The sequence below is a fragment of the Uranotaenia lowii genome, chromosome 3 (assembly GCF_029784155.1).
Source record: "Uranotaenia lowii strain MFRU-FL chromosome 3, ASM2978415v1, whole genome shotgun sequence".
In the NCBI taxonomy this organism is placed as follows: Eukaryota; Metazoa; Arthropoda; class Insecta; order Diptera; family Culicidae; genus Uranotaenia; species Uranotaenia lowii.
Window position 1 is genome coordinate 196,340,681 of NC_073693.1, and position 16,174 is coordinate 196,356,854.

General features: G+C 36.0%; 1 protein-coding gene across 1 annotated transcript in view; it reads left to right on the forward strand.

Annotated features, from left to right (window-relative positions):
• Positions 1-15,045, forward strand: part of LOC129752985 (uncharacterized) — a 157,896-nt gene extending 142,851 nt beyond the window's left edge. The window contains exons 11-15 of the mRNA XM_055748776.1: positions 2,743-2,963; positions 3,125-3,371; positions 8,193-8,356; positions 8,418-8,679; positions 14,699-15,045. Of these exons, the coding sequence (XP_055604751.1) occupies positions 2,743-2,963; positions 3,125-3,371; positions 8,193-8,356; positions 8,418-8,679; positions 14,699-15,045 (1,241 nt within the window). The remainder of the gene's footprint in view (positions 1-2,742; positions 2,964-3,124; positions 3,372-8,192; positions 8,357-8,417; positions 8,680-14,698) is intronic.
• The last annotated feature ends 1,129 nt before the right edge of the window (positions 15,046-16,174 follow it).

Consider the following 16,174-nt stretch of genomic DNA (forward strand, 5'->3'; position numbering starts at 1 on the left):
CCCCCACGGAGTGAAAAAATTGAAAGTTCGAAAGTACACCTACTAGGAAAAGTTATTAGTTTTTATATAAAATCCAGTGATGCAAATATTTTGTAACGGTTTTTTGCGCTTGGGGGGGTGATCACCCCGATCACCACCACTCACCCCCCCCCCCCCCCCCCCCTAGGACCGCGCCTGTATTCTTTTCACCATTATTTACCAAAAAAAATCATTTCTCCAACCAAATTCTCAACGTTGCAAACCAATTTTCAACCTGACATTATTAAAATATTGTTGAAATACTAACCGATCTATTAATGAATGGAACTCAATATAATGAGGATTTTTAACATATTTTTCAACTAAAGAAATAAACTCCAACTAAACCTATAAAAAAAAGGTATGAGCGTTAACTGTATTTAAAAATTCAGCATTGCTGCATAATTGAACCACTTTTAATGCCAAACAACAGGCCTCCATTCAACTTTTTCAATTCAATTTGGTTTTCTGAAGTTACGGACTACGACCTTTGACACAATTGCTAAGCAGAAGATTTCCTTTGAGGAATTTCTAAATTTTTAATTTGCACAAAAAAGAATAGATGGTCAGAGTCAAATTAAAAATCATGTTCGTTTTTCAGAACCAAATTTTAACTTTTCCTATTTCACAAGCATAAACGTTAACGTTACTTTAAAATTTTACAAAACATTATGGATGAGTTTTGAAACATAACAAAATTTAGGCTTCAGGGTTTGAGAAACCAAAAAATTACCACAAATCGACTCAGTCTAATGTTACTAACAGGTCTATACAAAAGTTTTTGTGTTGTATATTAGGGGTGCAATCATGCTAAAAAATGACAATTTCGTTCTTATGTTGTTGTGTTTCTCAAAAATGTTTTCTTGGTTTTTAGCATATATTTTTCAAAATTATGAAGGTTTTTTCTCATTTTGTTAATTGTTGCATTTACATAATTTTATATAGTTTATTCTCTATCCACCTCGTTTGACATTTCCCATATACTTTTTACGCAATATGAAGCTCTAAACATTTAAAACGTGCTCACCGGAAAAATGCTTGACCCCTGGAAAAAAAAAACAACTGCATCCTATCCTAGAATGTACACCGCCAGGCAGGCGTTTGACTAGAAAATTATCTTCAATCTCTCGAACTACACTGCAGTCACTGGTTGAATTTGTGTTTCAAGCGAAGGGGGGAAAAAATGCTCATATCATCACAAGCGCCATCATCAGCAATCTTCTGGCTGGTGTTCTTGTCACTTTGGAAAAAAAAGCAGCGGAAAAAACACACAGGGTGCTGAAATATGATTGTATAATACCAGTGTTTCAAACGTTGGGAAAAGCTTTTCCACAGAACTGCACTCTGACTGATGCCAAGTGGTATGGTTTTTTTTCCCCACAAGCTTCCAGAAGTCGACCCCTCAGCCAGTTGTTGGTATCTAGCTGCACATGGAAGGGGGGAAAACATTCTGTTGCTGTACAAATTGAAACACTTATTGCTTAAGGGAGTGAAAAAATACTTTGCAAGGATATGCAGAATAAAATTTAGAGAAAAAAAGTCAGTTCTTTCTTTTGAACGCGATTACTTGCTATTCATACATTTGTTATATGCACACTTTTGCATAAAAATGTTCGCATTTTGTTGAAGGGCTGCACGGTCATGTGCAATACGGTGCCAGTAAGTGGAGAAATGACACTTGGGATTTTCTCAGCTTTGTCCGGATGCGCTGCGAAGAATTTACTAGGAAAAAAAAACTAAAGTTGATTCAATGAGAGAAACTAATGCTCGTTCCTTGGTTACTCGGGAGGTGAACTCGGTGGAAAATAATTCTCTCATGATCTATCATCAGTTTGTGGTTGTCTTAATTTTTTATTTATTGGCATAGGTGTTTTCACACTAAACGTACCGGAGGGAGTCAAATGACGTTTTTCGAACTTCAAATGACTATAACTCCTATTAAAATCTTTTTTTCGCAATTTTTCGTACATGACTATTTAATTTTTAAAATGCACGTATCTTGTTTTTCAACCGATTTTCCAAAATGATAGTTTTGGAAAGCTTGAAACGTGATTCAAATATTATTTTTTAACAATATTCAGCTACAGTAATTTATTTCGAAGTTATTCGAAGTCGAAGAATTTGTTTTTGAAAAAAAAACATGTTTCGGGAAAAAGACTGTAAGTCAGTAATTAAGTGCTCAAAAAAAATTCATTTACTGCCCAAGAAAGTTAAAGTTTAAATTTCTTAAGATCATGGATACAAAAGTGTAAAACGAAATATATTTAACAATGTTAAACAAGCGTTTATATTATCAATCAAAACACAAATTAGAATCAGAACACAATAGAATAAGAAATAGATTAAAAAATATTTTCTAAGGCATACAAGTACGAGGCTACATTGAATGAATGAAGAGAAAAAAGAGCTACATTAAAAAACGGATTTTTTTTTAACATTCTTGAAAAGAGAACATTAGATATGTGTTACAATATCTCAAATGTGTCAGTGAACGTTTTTGATGGTATATTCACCTTTCCTGTTTGAACTTCCCTACAAACTTGTACAGTACACCCAATTGTATTAGATGTTCAATGCTCAATAAAGGTTGGGGACCCCGTCCGACATTTTTGTACAGTGTTGCCCAAGGTGTATTACTCCCGCTGTTGTTCGTTTCATGTTCTTTTGCGCACTACTTGCTTCAACTATGTCACTTTGTCCTTTGGGGTTTCTGGGCCAATGCAGCCGATGCTGATCTTATGTTCTCCGTGTTAGTTCCTGCACCAAAGCACCTCACCCTGGAGCGGCAGCTAAACAAGAGCGTCCTGATAGGCTGGACGCCTCCGGATCCCCCCGGTTGCAATGTGATCGAAAGCTACCACGTGTACGTGGACGGCGTACTGAAGGTGACTGTCAAAGCGACCGAACGCACACGAGCCCTGGTGGAAGGCGTAGATTGCAATCGAGTGAGTTGTCTATGATCCGTGTCTATCTGGTGTTTCTCTCTCTCTGTCTGTTTCTCTCGTCAGTCAACTGAACTAGATCTTCCGTCCTATTACAATTCTTTCCCTAGTTCTGAATTTTAACGGATGTTTTTAACTCTTTTGTTTTTCTTCCTCCTGAGCAGCCACATAGAATAAGCGTACGTAGCGTAACACAAAATCGCAGAACCTCTCGGGATGCTGCCTGCACAATGATCATCGGACGTGATACAGCACACTTAGGACCATCGGCAGTTAGGGCTACCAATATTACCTGTTCGAGCGCAATCATTTCCTGGCTACCGGCTAACTCTAACCATCAGCACGTGGTTTGCGTGAACAACGTGGAAGTGCGAACTGTCAAACCTGGCGTCTACCGACACACGATAACTGGTGAGTGTGGGTGAAAAGTGTCAACGAATTACTATTGTATGTATGTATGTATGTATAAATCCACCTTGGGTTTGCGGCAGCGCCGCAGTTATGGCCAAGAAAATAACCCACGCGACCATCTTGGCTAAAGTGTCAACGAATTACTATTAGTTTTTAAACACTTTTATAGCGTTTTTCACCCTGGTGGTGGCAACCCAATTGTGCACTTATTGCTGTCATCGCTTTTTTTGCAACTAGAAGCAAAACTAAAACGTAGCGGTGTCAGTTTTAGGAAAAGTTCACCAATACCAATAAAATGTTTTTCTCAAAACAACTAACAGCTATATGGGCTGAAAACAAAACAGTAATTTTGATAAGGTTGAGAATTCGAAATAACTGACGTTCGAAAAAAAAATAGTGTTTGAGTTATGCTCTAAATATAAAAGTTATGTAAAACAAAAATGTACTTGCACTTAGATACAAATATCTCAGATTGCATAACATCATTTTAAATTCTGTTTTTTTTTTGGATATTAAAGATAAATAATTTTGCTATCGATCACATAAACTTCATTTTTCTTCATTTTAGAGTATTCTTTATTTCTTTCCTTTTTTTTAACGGAGGGGAAAAAGCCTGTGTTGGATTGGATCCCTCTCATATGCGCGTAAAAACCCTCATCTTTTGCATCAACAGATTACAATTTAAATCCAAATGATAAATCGAGTACTTGAAATTAACACACCTTACAATCTAGAAATATTTTTACATTTAAGTATAAGCCTAAATTACAAATGCTCTCTGCAAAATTTACGTTTTAATGTGTTGCGAGATAAATGAAAATCAAAAGCTGACGATACGCGATTGAACGTTCTAAATATTCTAACAAGTGGTGCATTTTGACCGTAATTAGTAGAAGCATGTGGAAGGACCAGGAAAGATTGAAAACGAAGGTTACTGGGCCTTACATTGGAATTTAAACTTTCTAAAATTTGGGGACAATCAACATTACCGAGAATGATGTCGGAGGTGAAGGATGCATCTAAAACAACTCGACGAAAAGACAGAGTATCAAGTCCGATAAAATTGCATCTGTCTTCATATGCAGGAAGGTTGATGGGATCGTTCCAAGGTAAGTTGCGGAGAGCGAAGCGTAAGAATTTACGTTGGATCTTCTCGATAAGTTCAATTGAGTTGTTATAGTAGAGATTCCAAACGATTGAGCCGTACTCTAAATTAGAGCGAACCAGTGCGCAGAAAAGGGTTTGAAGGCATTGAATATCTCTGAAATGCTTGATTATTCTGAAAAGAAAGCCTAGACAGTTGTAAGCTTTGGTGACGACATAAGAGATATGGTCTCTAAATGATAGTTGTTGATCAAACATAACACTGAGATTTTTAACTATGCCGACGCGTGCGAAAGGTATCTGTTGAAAGAAATAGTCGAATTGAAATTTTGTGAGTTGTGACCGAACATTTTGTAGCATTGAGGACCATACGGTTGTCATGACCAGAGCATAAATTTTTCAAACATCATAGTTGAAGTGGTTACTGATTTTCCTTCACCATCACGTTTCAGATCTCATTTGACTACTAGTCATGCTTCAAGGGACTGGAAAAACTTGACTATCGTCATAGATTTCTGTTCGCGTGACGCATGTTATTTTTCAAACGACGGTCGTCAAGCAAGATGACGGCGTCGGTTGAAAGCATTTGTGTATGATTCGAAACATTTCGAGTATATGCATTGCATGTTGGACTTATTGCCAGTGTCGAGGACAAATGCAATTCAGATTTAAATAATACTACTAAACATTTTGAAAGGCTATATAAAAAGAACAAATAAAAGAAGAATCGTACAGCCGCAAGATCGATTTGTCCTTTTTAGTCCCAACGAAGTTCTCCTCGGTCGAGATAGTTGATGATTCGTTCGATTTTATCCGGGCCTTGACTACCCTGGACTGATCTCCAAATACGGGAACTTAGTTGAAAACGTTTCCATTCCATTGTATGTCTATCTGAACCGGAACCCGGTAACGGGTTTCAGTTTCGTTAATGGCATGACCAATGATGAACGCGTCCTTTTCGGCGTCTTCTTAGATTTTATCCAGTCACAGTCAAAAAGACGGCGATGAACTGAAGGCGACAATGATTATTCCGACGCGTCATTTGACTGGAGGTTGAGGCGAGATTGTTTGCTTGGTTACTCATTTGAAGTCGTCTGTTTTGAATGCGACTGCTTTAATTTTTTCATAGTCACAGTTTTTTGACTGATGACGGTGACTTTTTTACGCTCTGCTCATGACACCTATTCGAGAAGGCGTCTAGTTGAATTTGTCGGAATTCCGCATCTTTGGGAGAGCGTATGGTGTAGTAGAGTTCAAAATCATCCGCGTATGAGATGTGCTTGCATTTCAGTAGAAGATTCACGTCGTTTAGGTACATTAAAAATATAAAAGGCCCTAAATGAAAGCCTTGAGGGACACCAGATATAACGTGGAAAGGTGTGAAAGTATGATTTCCAATCTTTACAGACATGCTTCTATTAGAGAGGTAGAATTCAAGCAAGTGCAGATTCAAGTGCAGACCCATGTATGCCAAGTCGAGAGAATTTAGATATGGCAACCCTATCGAAAGCAGCGGATAAATTCGTATGGCATCGACTTTGTGGCGTGCCTGAAACGCACTGAAGATGTACGATGAGTAGGCAACTCAATTGGTATTGGTGGACCTTTTAGGCATGAATCCGTTTTGAGTGTCGGATATGTACGACGAACGTAGAATTAACAGAATTTATGGTAAAAAAAACAGTGCAAACGCATTTTTCAGGAAATTTGGTTTTAGACTCGAAGGTAACATGTTAAAATATATGGACCTCGAATGTAAATTAGAAATAACTTTTTGTTTCGATTGTAGTCGTTTTAACATCTTTATGTCATTCGCGACTTATACCAACGATTTAGTTGGCGGACAGTTATTGGAAAACTATTAGATACAACTGTATTTGATATTTTCTAGTGTGGTCGGTTTTACCGGTTTTTTTTTTCAAATCCGATATTTCGGCCCTATGCGCCGGAGAATCGAGTCGCGGAACCATTAAGTTAAGTTTAGTTCCGGTATTTCGGTATTTTATTTATTTGTAATTGATAAAACCGATAGAACTGACAAAATCAGGGGCGGGATTAGGCCGGAACAAATTTCAAATCCTTCTTTTGTCACTCAGAGTTGGAACATCACGAGGGGGGGGACAATAAAAAATAATGCGAAAAACAAATAAATTGGAATAAATCGCACAAAATCTTGCATGCAAAAAATTGCATGCTATGTCATTGCACAAAACCTATAAAATAATGAATTTTTTTTTATCGAAAAATTCAATAAAATCAAGAATACACATGGTGAAATTACTTCCAACTTCCAAAATTTCTTTTTTGGTCCTGAAATCTTTCGAATATTTGAATTTTTTATCAAAATTTCCATGAAATACTAAACACTTTATTTATTTCCCCCTTCGGGTTTTTGGGAATTTCGAAGGGGGGGGGAGACAAAAGAAGAAATTGATATTTGTTCCAGCCTTATGGAACTCGAAACAATCGAGTTTCATTCGATTCGACCGACTTTGGCATTACCCATCTTGAACGAGCCCGATTCGAATGGAACATTTCGAGATGATCACTACCCGGTATACTCGAAATTTAGTACGCTAAAGTTTAGAACTCGAACGAGATACGTAATACCGATTCTAATTCGATTCGAGTTAAAACTCGAAACGAATATCTCGAATCGAATAGGATTCATATTTTCGAAAAGGTTTTCAATTAAAAAAGATGCTAATGTGCCTTTAAATTTTCCGTTTGTCATAAATCTATCATCATCCTCATGATAGTAATTATATTTATCATAATCGTTTTATTATTATTACTTCGCTGTGTGGTTACCGAAATCATAGAAGCTTCATATAATGTTAAGCGAATTTATGAACAGATTTTAAAGGCTTAGTAAAAGTTTTTATATTATTGAAAAAAAATTATATAAATTTGATATACGAAAAGGGTTTTTGGTAAAAATAAAGAGTTAATTTGGTTAAACAAAACACTGTCACAAAGTTTTTGATTAACTCACAGAATTACAGATTTTTTATGTCCAAAAAATTGTTGCTATGAAGATTGCTGTAAGTTCATAAAAACTTCGTTCCTGCTTTGTCTGGAGAAAGATAATGCCTAATAGCGTTAAAAATAAAAATAACAAACCACCAAAAAAATAGTGATAAACGAATTTTATACAAACATTCAAACATGTGTTTAAATGCTGGCTCTGTCCAAACATTTTATGTTTTGAAAAGATTAGGAAATTTGTTATAAGTTTTCAACATTTTTGGTTCTAAATTTTAAATTGGTGAAAGTCCGGCATCGCTTAAAACGATTTTTATAAAACTTGGCCTGTTTTTAAATAAAGCAATAAGTCTTTAGAAAAATTTCCAGTTTTTTAGTGAAAAATGCAATGCTGATTGTGAAGCAATCTTAAATTTCCTGTAGCTGTATCTTTTTTCAGTCATTGTACACTTGTACATTCTTTAAATGTTGTGGAGCGTTAGTTGGATAGCTGAACTGAAATGTGTAAAAATTTCATGAAAAAAAATTAGCTCAGAGAGCCTCTCTGCTCGCCTCGCTATCATGCCAGCTTTTCAATGCTATTTTGAACGCCACTATAGTTTTAATTCAGTTCTTACGTAAGCACAAATCATATAAAAATGAGCATTAAAATACATTTATAACTATAAAAATTGGAACTGAGTGTTTGTCTCTAGCATAAGAAACTAAATCATTTCCTTCCATCATTTTCAGGGCTGGCTCCCAGTACGCAGTATCGGGTAACAGTTCGAGCGAAACATTTGCGAGCGGTGGGTCAAAATCAGCAACAAACCACCACGGGACCTCCACCTGAAGAGGCACCCGGAGCGTACACCGATTTCCGAACACTAGCCAAAGGACTGCCTGACCCACCACAGGTTTGATCATTCGTTTACATTTCTAGACCTTGACTTTACACCCAGTTGTCACGTCCCACAGGAAATCCAAGTTGAAGCAGGACCCCAGGACGGAACCTTGCTGGTAACCTGGCAACCGGTGACGCGTCCTCCCTCATCCGGCCCCGTGACCGGATATGCCGTTTATGCCGATGGCAAGAAGGTGACGGACGTCGATTCGCCTACTGGAGACCACGCGCTAATCGACATCGGAAAGCTGGTCGGACTCAATCCCCGAGCAGTGACAGTGCGGACCAAATCCCGAGACTCCCAGTCAGCGGACAGCAACCCTACCATGATACCAAGTAAATATTTGCTACTGTTTGTTTTGTTTCCCTTCTGGCGTCTCTGTCCCTCTGCTTGAACGTCTGTCGTACTTTGTGTTTTTATTGGTGTGCCTATGTTGTACATTCGGTCGATGGTTATCACTGCTACATCAATACAAAAGACATCCTGCTTGCTATTTTTCCAACACAACATTGAACTGAACAGCTGCTAGGTGAATTGGTTAACCATTCAGTATAACACAAGCTGAAGAACTCGTGAACTTGAGAATCGGCGGAAAAAAGATTAAGATGCTCTCTCTGTGCTACACTATGAATTTATCTTTCCGTCTTATGCATAAAAGTTCATTCAAATGTACGGAGCAGAAATTTTAATATTAAGTTTTATTAGTGACACTTTACCATCCTTGTGGGATTCGTGTCATACGAAGCAGAAATATTTATCTTTTACGATTCTATTTCGTGTTTCGGAACTTTTTAATTCTTATTTTGTTATTGCTGAATAAATTAGTCTGAATGGAAAACTGTAAAACTGAGCATAGAACATGATGATGTACTTGAAACTTGCATTAATTCAATTCTCATCAATGAAGATGTACGTACGACATATTGCATTGCATGATTTGATTGGTCCAAATCCTCACTTATTCATTCGGAGTTGATTGAAGAAAGATTTTGAATGATTCATGGCATTTTTTAATATTGCATTGTGAGACTTGCCATCGGGAGTTCACCCGAACATTTCCGATCACTACCATTTGCATTGGCGCTACTGACCGTTAAAGGAGTGTAAAAATGCATCACACATCTGTTTTGATAATTTCGTTTGCCTCTGTAATGAAAAAAAATAATAAGAACTACTCACACAGTGAAAAATCAAGCTTATGGTACTCCCCCCAAACAAATTTGGAGCCTATTATTGTAATAGGACTGCTATTATCACTCCTAAACACAGTTTTCGTTTAAATTTACACGAATTTTCATAACTTGGCGAAGAACTTTGCGCGACGAGCCATTACGTCGTAAAAACCAACCTGACGAAATGATTTTAGCGACTTTTTGCATCCCGACAAATTCACGGCAACGCAAAATGACGCAAAAACCAAATTGCACTCAAAAATAACAAAGTCATTATACGTCCTAAATTCAAATCATTGTGTAAAAGTTATTTAATGTTAAAATGAAACCAATTTTTCACCAAAGATAAAATACACGTTAGTCGTTTGCAGCAAATAACTTACTTTTGTCTATATTGGTTCATACGAGCTAATCAAAACAAACTCTAGATTTGATTTAAAAAATACGGATAGCGATAAAGAAGGTATCCACAAACATGAAAACAAAATTAGTAGGTACCGTAAACTGGGGGAACTTTGATCAGCGGGGTAACTTTAATCAACATGACATTTTTGCAGATAATCATCATTAACTAAGTATAAAGTTAAAATATCTGAAAACTGTTTGCTACGTTTAAAAGCCTAGAGATTAAGTTACAAATAGGCCAAGTTTGGTTTCTATTAGGAGATTTTTGATGTTACTTAAAATGTAATTTTTAAATCATGAAATATCTAGTTTTTTGAAAGCTCACAAACAAACATCTCTCCTGATCAAATTCAAGCATTTAGGAGCAAATGGGTTGTTTATGGTGAAAGTTCAACTTTTTTCTTGGTTTAGGTTTAGTTTAAGTGTTATTTTTATAGTCATTTGATGAACATTTTTGGATATTGAAAGAAAAAACGGTCATTATCCATGAAAAAGCCTGTATAAAAAAATGGCTAAAAACCCTATCAAATGGTTAAGTTTGAATAAAAAAAAGGGGCAAGGAACAGTAGGAGGACCTAGGGAATTTCATGAAGCTAAAATTTTATTTGTTCTAGAGTCCAAAAAATTTTGAGAAATGTTTATAATTTTTGCCCCTAAATGTATGCAGCAATATTGTCCATCTTTTGTGTATATTTGTTTTTGAAAGAAAACGTTGAAAAATTCAATTGAGACCAAACAAAAAATTGCTGTTATCAACGTTTTGAGCTTTCTGTCCTAAATGGAATCAAAACAATCAATTTGAAGATGTTAAGATACGTAAAAACCATAGTGATCAAAGTTACCCCGAAACTCGAAATCTGGTTTTGTAACAAACATTTATTTATAACCACCAATGTCGTTTGAATTAACTGCAATAAATAATTATGCTTAATACTCCTCACCTCAGTAAGTGTTTTAAAGCTTTTAGGTTTTACGAAAAAGCAACCCCTTTCAAAATATTCAAAAATGAATGAAAAAAGTGATCAATGTTCCCCCAGTTTACGGTACTAGAATTTGTCTGTTTTTGTTAAATACGGTTTCTTAACCCGAAGCTTATCGTTTCTAAAACTGTGCGAGACTACCGCTTTTAACCCTCTACTCCATTGACTATGATTTTTTCATTATTTTTTATTGTGTTTAGAAGTGAGATACAGACCCCGTTCGTTTTGGGAAACACGCCCCTAAATTTTGTATTGCCAAAGTCGAATGTTGCTAAAATCGAACGGGTCACTTTTGTTTATTTTTTATTTTGAAATCAAAACAATCAAAATTAAAACATAATATTAGCGTAGCCTTTTTAATTTGGTCCAAAAATATTAGTTTTATGCAGCAAAAATGGGAAAAGAAATCATTTTTCTTCTGTTAATCACTAATTTAATTTGGCCAATATTAAAAATTTCTTGCTAGTATTATCACATATAACAGACGTACAATCGCGAACAAAAAATCTTCAAAAAAGTGAGTAAAACTCCAAATGCCGACATCCAAAAAATAAGTTGAAAATTGACTTGAAACAGTGCCATCTAATGCGCCGTTCAATAGTTTCAAATCAAATTTTCGAGTGCCCGGTTTTCGAAAAGGCGTAATCGTATATGAACTCATCAATAAATAAACAAATGCCGCTATAAAATAGACGGTTTCAAACCATGTAAAAAGTACCGGTGATAAACTTTAATTCATTCGTTTATTTTTGCACTTCTGAGGCAGTCGAAATAATTCACAGTTATGGAAAAAGTTTTTGCACTTCTTGAACGGTTATCGTCAGAACTATTTCTAGACATCTCAAAGCGGGTGACTTTCAAGTATTACTTTTGCATCCCGTTGTCCAAAATTTAGTACTTCTAGCTTGAGAAAAACAGTGATAAACTTTTAAAATATTTTCCCATTGTGCGACCGGAAATACGAAACTTTAACAGCATTTTTTTAAACATGCAAAACAGTTCATACGACCTGATCAAAACTGACCAAAAAATTGGTTTTTTTTTCTCAGTTTGGTTTTGACACTTCTCTTTGGTGTGTTTGGAGACATCTGGTGGCCCAGCCAAGAAACAAAAATTGGTTCAAAACAATCGTTGGAAAATTTACACAAGTTTCGTGGGCTAGCTTGTACGTCTGTTCTCTGTGGTATTATGTTTTACATTTTCAATAAAAAAAAAGAAACTAAAAAAGTAACGAAACAAACCGTCTTTTTTGGATATTGCCAAAAACGAACGGTTTTGCAAACGATGTTGCCAAAATCGAATGGCGTCTGTATATATTTTTTAATGTTTTATAATTTATGGTTGAATTTTTTATGTACCCAAATGATGTGAATTCTTCTACGGTACTGAATAAGGCTAAAAATGTGAATAAAATACTTCTAGGACATACATATATGGGCGCGAATCCAGTAGAGGGTTAAGTGTTTAAGTTAGCTTCAGCGAGACGCAAACTGTAAAACATTTTTGAGATAAAAATACCTCAGCAGTTCAATTCAATGCACACTTCTTTTTTTTTGTTTTTGAATGTGATTTTTTTCGATTTTTGCGGATGGTTTGATTTTTTCCTCTAGTTTATTTGAGTTTTCAAAAGTACAAATCAAACCTAACCTTTGAGAACTCAAATCAACACTTCGAAAGCTATTCGTCACAGGAATAAGAAATTCTAAACCTCAGGGTTTGGTCAACATATTTTGGAACGCTCATGTTGGTTTGGGATTTCTCTGGCGAGCTTTCATCACTATATCAAAAAATATATTTTACATTATTCGTAATATCCCAGATTATGATTTTCGTTGTTCATTGTTCATTTTTTTTCCTTTTTTAACGCTTTTCACACATTCCCAAGCAATCCCAGGATACAGTCAACCTTGTAACAGAAAATTAAGACTCTTGCCAAAAAGCATCAACACTATGTGAACGACTATCACTCTGTCGTCATTTCATCTTCTTCTTTTATTTTAGTATCATTATTGTTTTTTTTTTCACTCTTAAATTTATCTGTACTTTGCAAAGTATGAGTCCAAGTCCAATGACTGCAAGTGAGCATCACACCTAATTTTAATCTTTTTAACTGGTGTTCAATGAATTTGAAAATCTCAACCCTTTCCACTCTCTACCAACGGATGTATGTGTACATACAAACTAACACACACAAACCTTTCAAATCCACGCAAAGTGCAAATAGGACCAAATTTCGCAGAAACTCTTCTCTATTGACATTAACCAAAATACACACTCATCTACATTACTGTCTTATCTGTAGCTATTAACGCTCTATTAGTAACTGAACAAAAAACGTCATGTAAATATTTCGTTACAGAAAGTATACATGTAATAACTATAAATAACTATAAAACGAATGTCTCAAACTTGCATTGTATGTGTGCGTAACTGTCAATGTAATTGTTCAACTAACTGTGTGTGGTGTTCGTTTGGTCGATGAGGTGTCTGTTAAGTATTGCTTGTGATCAATAACGATTGTTAGTAAACATGTTGGCTATGTCGTAAAGTAAAAAGCCATAGTACAGCTATGACTATAGTAAGACCCACGTGAGTAAAGCTTGTGGAAAAATCGGTAAAGCGACTAATGCATTACTCTTTGCCTCAGAGCTATTGCTGAACAAATTTCATTCGGACAAAGTAGATTTTCGAAAGATAAAAAGTCTTGAGGGAGGTTTAAGGACCATATTAAGTAAGATCGTTTTTTGTAGGTTATGTAAGATTCAAACAGAAATAGTTTTTATATCAATGTTAATATCTTTATACCATCTGAAACAGTTTAAAGTTCTTTTGCAAGTTTACAAGAGGACCAGGTGATTATTCACGGAAGAATTTTTTAATCAGTTTTCTAAAATTTTTTTTTTCACTTAGAAAATGTTGTACAAATCATGTTAAGAAGCTTTTGAAAAACATACTTGTATTCTACATGTTCGGCATAGAAAAAGTTTGAATCTTTTTCGAAATAAGAAAATGTTTAAAAGTAAACCTTATAAAAAATTTTACAATGTTCCATAAGTTTTGTATTTTTCAGATATCGTTGAGTAGTTAACCTTTTGAAATAACTTTTGAATAATGGCCTAAAACTAGTTCTTATATCGTAAAATGTAGTTTTCACAAAAAAATGTATTTGCCAATAGTTAACATGATGCCAAGTGCACCTTTTGTGCTGCTTTAGATAAACTTTCGAAAACATTAAAATTTTAAGCTTAATTCTTTTGATTGACTTTAATGATAGAAAAAAAGATAAATTCTTTACACCAAGCAACTAACTATTAATTTTTACAACGAACTCAAAGTTACAATTCTATTGCAGTAAAGTAAAATACACGTTTCAAGCACTTACACCTTCGATTGAAAAAATAGGTTTAAGATAGGAATAGGTATTGAGTAATGATGGTCCGCACCTTATCACTGCCGATTAAAAAAAGCAACAACAATATAAACAGCACTGCCCAAGTAATGACTGTCTAATTAATGTTTTCTACATAAATCTAACCTGGACAAGGAATCAAATGAATTCTTTTAATTTACATTGTTTTTATTTTCTTTTCGTTCTACCCGAAATCTTTTACGTTTTATCATCGACGAATAATAAAAACCATCGAATTAAAATAAAACAACAAAACTATCACCAATCATCACGTTTAAACTCTACTACAACAAAACATTCATCCGTCATCAAAAACACACAAAAAAACACTTCCAAAATTGCGTGCTGTCGCCCTGTTTTTCGCCATTTGCGAATTTCGAAATTATTGGCTTTGGATACCCAGAAACAAATACTGAAAATGGACTAAACTATTCATCATCATCACAACAATCGCAACACAATCAAGACCAAGTGCGGGCAGCTGCTAGGAATCGAAATCCTGGCGGCGCCATTCAGCCGCAGCCGGGCCATTTGCGCAACCAGCGGATGATGAACAATCAGCAGATGATGAACAATCAGATGCAGCCGATGAATCCGAACCAGATCATCGACCATGACGAGAACCTGAGCGACAAGGAGATCTACCCCGGCAGCCTCCATCAGCAGGTAATTGACTCTTCTTTCTCTTATCGGATAGTTAATTATAAGATTATTGAGCATCTGTGTGACAAATGATCGAATTATTTTAAATGAATAGAAGCAGACAAAATTGACGAAAAACAAACCGGGCGGGTTGAATGCGCCTATCCATGTTTCGAGAAATATTACAGTTCTTGCAACATTTTTCGTATTAATTGATTGAAAATGGTAAATTATGAAAAATATTATGCATCAACGCTGAAGGTTTTTTTTATAATTACTTTATTTGAAACGGCTCATACCTTGAGGCTAAAAGGAGCCAAACTCGCTTTGTTTGTTTACAATTGTTTGCTTAGTTCTAGATCATCACTTTTTGAAGAGAACTGAAAATAGACAGGGGAATTTCAAGATGAAAAGAATTATAGACGAAGATCAATACCTACTTACTCAATGTTCCCGAGCCGATCCTCCGGTGCATAGGGCCGTGGTAAAAGACCTCCATTGTTGACGGTCCGGAGTCAGCGTCTTCACTAGGTCACAGTCAAGACTCTCGTCGACAGTTTGTATTTCGGCAACTAGGCTTCCGCCACGAGTTTCTGGGTCTGCCTCTTCTTCGATGTCCTTCTGGATTCCACTCAAACGCCTCTGTGCCAATCTCGTTCTCATCTTTTCGCAGCGTGTGCCCAATCCATCTCCACTTACGTTCCCTAATCTCGATATCTAGTGCGGCGATGTAGTTCCTCATTCGAGATCCAGTTGCCAGACCACAAAGCGTGGATTACATTTCGCAGGCAGCGGTTTACAAATACTTGCAGTTTTCGCGTCGTTACCGCATATGTGCACCAAGTTTCGCACCCGTACAGCAATACGGATTTGACGTTTGAGTAAAAGATTCGGATTTTCGTTCGTAGAGATTTCTGAAGTGAGCGCCAGATGTTGCGGAAGCTCGCAAATGCAAATCGGGCTTTTCTGATCCGGGTTTAGATGTCTTTCTTGGTACCACCATCAAACGTGGCTGACGTGGCTACTAAGATACTGAAAGCACTCCACTTTCTCAACTTTGTTGCCCAGCTACCACGAAATTAGAAGGATTTACTGTGTTTATTTCTATCGACTTGGTCTTTCCGACAATGATTATGAGACCTGCTGCCTTGGAGCTTTTGGTGAGGTCGTCGATTTTGCTTTGCATGTCTTGTTGTATTTGGCGAGTATAATCGTCTGCCAG